Source organism: Oenanthe melanoleuca, chromosome 20 (assembly GCF_029582105.1).
Source record: "Oenanthe melanoleuca isolate GR-GAL-2019-014 chromosome 20, OMel1.0, whole genome shotgun sequence".
In the NCBI taxonomy this organism is placed as follows: domain Eukaryota; kingdom Metazoa; phylum Chordata; class Aves; order Passeriformes; family Muscicapidae; genus Oenanthe; species Oenanthe melanoleuca.
The window spans coordinates 9,793,323-9,797,745 of record NC_079353.1 but is presented as its reverse complement, the minus strand read 5'-3'; the positions used below and the strand labels follow the sequence as shown (position 1 = coordinate 9,797,745).

Sequence of the window (4,423 nt, the reverse complement as noted above, 5' to 3'; positions counted from 1 at the left end):
TTGAGAAGGGAAAGTGCTGCCGCCAGCGCTGCCCCGCTCCCGCAGCGGGGTGGCTGTGCGGGCAGCCCCGCTCCGGGCGGACCCCGGCAGAGCCGGCCCGGCGCGGGGCTCCCGCTTCTCCGATCGCCCCGGAACGGCTGGGGCGAGCTTGGGGTGATGCTCCCCCTGCCACGGGCGAGCTCCGAGCCAAGCAGAGGAGGGGGAAGGCTGAGCGCTCCTACCCTGCGAGCAGCAGCGCTCCCGAGAACGCAAAGCAGCCCCGCACCCCCCCGGACTACAGCCCCCCATAAGCTCCGGCAGCAGGGTGAGGACAGGGACGGGGCCACAACTTTTCCTTTCTTTTCTTTTTTTTTTTTCTTTTCGGAACACGAGACGTCAGAGAATCAGGTCCCTCCAAGAAATGCCATTTCAATGATTTTAATAAGCAAAATAGGAAACAATTTTAATAACCAAAAACAGAAACCAGTCTGAATAAAACTACAATAGACCAGGTTTTTTAATATTTTTCATATCATAAGCAGGATTTGAAATTGATCCCTTCAGAACTTTACATGAAATAAAAACAATTTTTTCCACTGCTGCAATGTTTTGATTTCAACACAGTTGAATCAGTAAAAACCAAAGATCGTTTTCTGATGCATGACTAATATCCACAATATTTAAAACTGCAAGCACCATGCTGTTCATTACAATCTTGTTATTACTGTTAATTTATAAACTAATACAAACTTAAAATGCATCCGGCCAGCAGTGCCAGCTATCCTAAAAGGAAACTAAAAAATAAGTTTTCATTTTGGTATTTTTGTCAGTGCAACGTAAATCCTTTTACTGACCTGCAGGAGGAAAAAAAAAAAAAGTAATAAAAACACCCATAAGACTCCAAACTACTACTACTATACATCTGCAAATAAATTTTGGCTAAAACTTTCACTCGCTGCATAGGGAAGCAGAGAAGCAGATTACAAATAATTGCAAAAGAATACATTTAAAAGTTGCAGTATGTCTTCTTTTAAGAAGTTTTAGATTTAAATGCTTTCCCAGCCCACTCATCAGCTGCTGCCATTGAGAAACCCAACTTCAGTGGCGACGCGGAGCCCTCGCTGCTATCGCAACCTGACTCGTAACGAGGAGCGCTTGGGGTTGTTTCTTCTCTTTATTTACCGAAAATCTAGGGGCTGTTGTTTTATAAATGGACCTGGTATCTCGTCCGTCCTTCGCTTCCTGAGTGTACAATCAGAAGGGAAATTATCTGGCCAAGCCTAAACCACTCAGGCTGGGAATTGTCCTGGAGGAAAGAGCTTCGCTGCCACTTTAAGGCATGGAGTACGTTCTAGTGACCGAGGAGGTTTTTTCCCTGTTAAGTTTAGGTTTGTCAATGCCATTCAGGCGTTTTTGCTTCTGCCCCAACAAACAAAAACCAAAATGAAAACTAACAAAAAAAAAATACAACTTAAAAGTGCACCAGATATACAAAGTTGGTTTTTTTTCTAATGCAAAATGCCCATAACTTTTTTTTTCTTTAAGTATCTCTTTAACATCAAACAAACCGTATAACCAGCCTGCTGAAATGTTATTTTGTTTTTTGTGTATTTTTCTCCTGTACGGTTTGAAGTAGCAGATATTTACAAGCTAAAAACCATAAAAGAAAACAAGAGCAAAACCAACGAACAAAACTGCACAAGCAGTAAAAAGTTCAATAACTTGTGATGTTTTTCTTATTGATGAAACAAAACAACAACAGAAATCTATGATCGATGATCAACATGCTATAGTTAAACAAGAAAATGGTACAAAATAGAAATTATTACCATACATGTCCAGCATGCAGGATTAATATTTTTAATGCAGATTTTCGTATTTTTCTATATAATCAAGCAGGCAATAAAACTGATGAATTTTTTTTCTTTCATTCTTTCTTTTCTTAGATTGAATGTCCCATCTGAGTCCTGTAACTTATTTCTCAAAGCAGGCAATATATGAAGAGTTTGCATATATTGTCCTTTTTATTTATTCTCTTTTTCCAAGCAGGTAAATTGTGCATGAGATGGTGCTGTATATGTCCTCTTTCTTTCCAAGCAGGCAGTATGTTATAGATGGCTTGTTCATTGTCCTTTTTTATTATTATTCTTTTAAAGTCCATCTCGCTCTGCAAGCAAGCAATCTATAAAACGCTTCACTTGTCCTTTTCTCCTTTGCCTCTGTCTCTCTCTCTAACTTGCACACGAAAGTCAAAAAGTTGCACTTTACCTCTCCCATCCCCACCCCCAGCCTACTTTTCCCACAGCTACTCTAGAAGACTGGATGCTGAAAAAAAAAAAAAAATCAAGTCTCTATTTTTCTCTCCTCCTTTCTCTCTAGTCAAGCAGACGCATGGATGGAGATGTCAGAGGAGGATGGGAGCGGGGGGGAAGGTGACAGGGGTCAGGTTTGGAGGGTGGGGGTTTTTTGTTTGTTTTTTAATTATTTTTGTTAAGCACTCACATGAAGAACTCAGGGGAAGACGGGTTGTCACTGGTGGAGCCGGCCTCTCTGAAGCCATTGCTGGCAAGTTTCTCACACTTGAGCTTGTAGGCGTCTCTCTCTCTGGCGAGCCGGGTCACTTCTTGCTTGAGCTGTTCCACCTGCTGAATGAGCTGCGTCTTTTCGTTCTCCAGGTGGTGTTTCTGCTGGACACGTTTATACCTGCAGGACTGGGCATAGCCCCTGTTCTTCAAGGTCCTCCTCTTCTGCTTGAGGCGGATCACCTCATCTTTGGTGAAGCCTCGGAGGTGCCTGTTGAGCTCCCTCACAGACATGGAGACCAGCTGGTCATCTGAGAACCGGTCCTCCACGCTGCTGGAGGGGGGATGCTGCTGGTGCGAGTTCTGGAGCTGCTGGGAGGAGCTGGAGGAGGTGGAGGGAGTGGGAGAGGCCTGGTGGTGATGATGGTGGTGATGGTGAGGGTGCCCGCTGCCGGCCAGGTCTTCGTGAGTGACTGCGGGATACTGGTGGTGGTGTTGGTGATGATGATGATGGTGGTGGTGGTGAGCCCGGAAACCCTCGAAGCCCTGCAGCTGCTGGGACACCTGGTGGGACCCGATGAGGGCTTCGACAGCGTCCTCTGGGGTGAGGTTCAGCGCCTCGGGGTTCATCTGCTGGTAGCTGTTGGCCATCCAGTACAGGTCCTCCAAGTGGGTCTTCTGCTCGGTGGGGCTGAAGCTGGGTGAGGAGGGCACGGAGCTGCAGGGGGTGCTGATGGGGGTGGAGGAGACGGAGCCGGCCGGCTGCAGGCGGGTGCAGTGCCTGCCCGAGCGGTCGTTCCTGCCCAGGGGCTCCTTCTTCACGTCGAACTTCATCAAGTCGAAGTCGTTCACGTACTCCATGGCCAGCGGGCTAGTGGGCAGCTCGGCTCCGATGCTGAGCTCTCCGGCCATCGCTGACTTGCGGGCACCTCTCCCGGCGGAGGGGGCTGGAGACTTCACCCCAGCGCGTAGTCTGGCAGAGGGCTGGCCGCGCTCCCCTATTCCAAACCAACTTTGGCTTTCAGCTCTCGCTTCCTTTCCTCTGCTCCCACTCCTCCGCCTCCTCTCGGCTTCTGAGGCTTCTTCAGTCCGGAGCAACAAAGCCAAGGACGAGCCGGCCCCTGGGCCGCCTGGCTGGCTGCTGGCTCTCGGTGTCAGCGCTCGCCCCGCACCGCGGGCTGCGGCAGCTCCCGGCTCCCAGGCGCCCGGTCGCAAGGAGAAAGGAGCGGCAGCAGGAAGGGCAAAAGCAAAACAAAACAAAGATGCTGCCTTCGGCTCTGTGCTGGAAGAAGAAGGTCGGTGCAAACGCCCAGCCCGTGCCCCTGGCCGGGTTTTGTAAGTCCGGAGCCCCCTCTCCGCGGCAGACGAGCCCGGAGCCTGCCGCAACTTTCCAGCCCGAGCGAGCGCCGGGGCAGCGCACGGGCTACCGGCGGCGGCGCGGCTCTGCACGGGAGTTTCGGTGGCTCTGGCAGCGCAGGCGAAGGGGAGGGAAAAGGGGGAGGAAGGAGGAGGAAGAAAAAAAAAAAAAAAAAAAAGAAAAAAAAAAAAAAGGAGGAGAAGGGGGACAAGCACAGCCCAGGTCTCTGCTGTAGCTGCCGCCGCCAGCGCTCGTTGTGCAGCTGTGATCACAGTGCAGCCCCCCTTGGCTTCTTATACGGCCGTGCCCGCCGAGAGCGCGGCGGGGGCCGGGGCCGGCGGCGGCCGCGCCAATGGCAGCGCGGCGGCGGGGCCGGGCGGGGCCGGGCCGGGCCGTGACAGCTCCGCAGCGCTAGCTGAGCGCCCGCCGCTCCCAGCCCTCACCTCCGGGCTCTCCCCGGCTCCCCCTCCAGCGCCCGCGCCTTCCCAGCTAGTTATTTATTTATTTATTTATTTATTTATTTAGATTATCATTTATATAATTAATTAATTATTTCTCCCAAGCT

The 4,423-nt window shown here is 50.4% G+C and overlaps 1 protein-coding gene across 1 annotated transcript; it reads right to left on the bottom strand.

The window, feature by feature from the left end:
* Window positions 1–401: 401 nt before the first annotated feature.
* Window positions 402–4,125, bottom strand: MAFB (MAF bZIP transcription factor B). Its single transcript, XM_056507607.1, has one exon. The coding sequence runs from the start codon at window positions 3,411–3,413 to the stop codon at window positions 2,478–2,480; it is 936 nt and encodes a 311-aa protein (XP_056363582.1). The 5' UTR covers window positions 3,414–4,125; the 3' UTR covers window positions 402–2,477.
* Window positions 4,126–4,423: the final 298 nt, after the last annotated feature.

What these genes read in the sequence shown, in the direction of transcription:
- MAFB (XM_056507607.1), bottom strand. Translation starts at nt 3,413, where the DNA reads ATGGCCGGAGAGCTCAGCATCGGAGCCGAGCTGCCCACTAGCCCGCTG.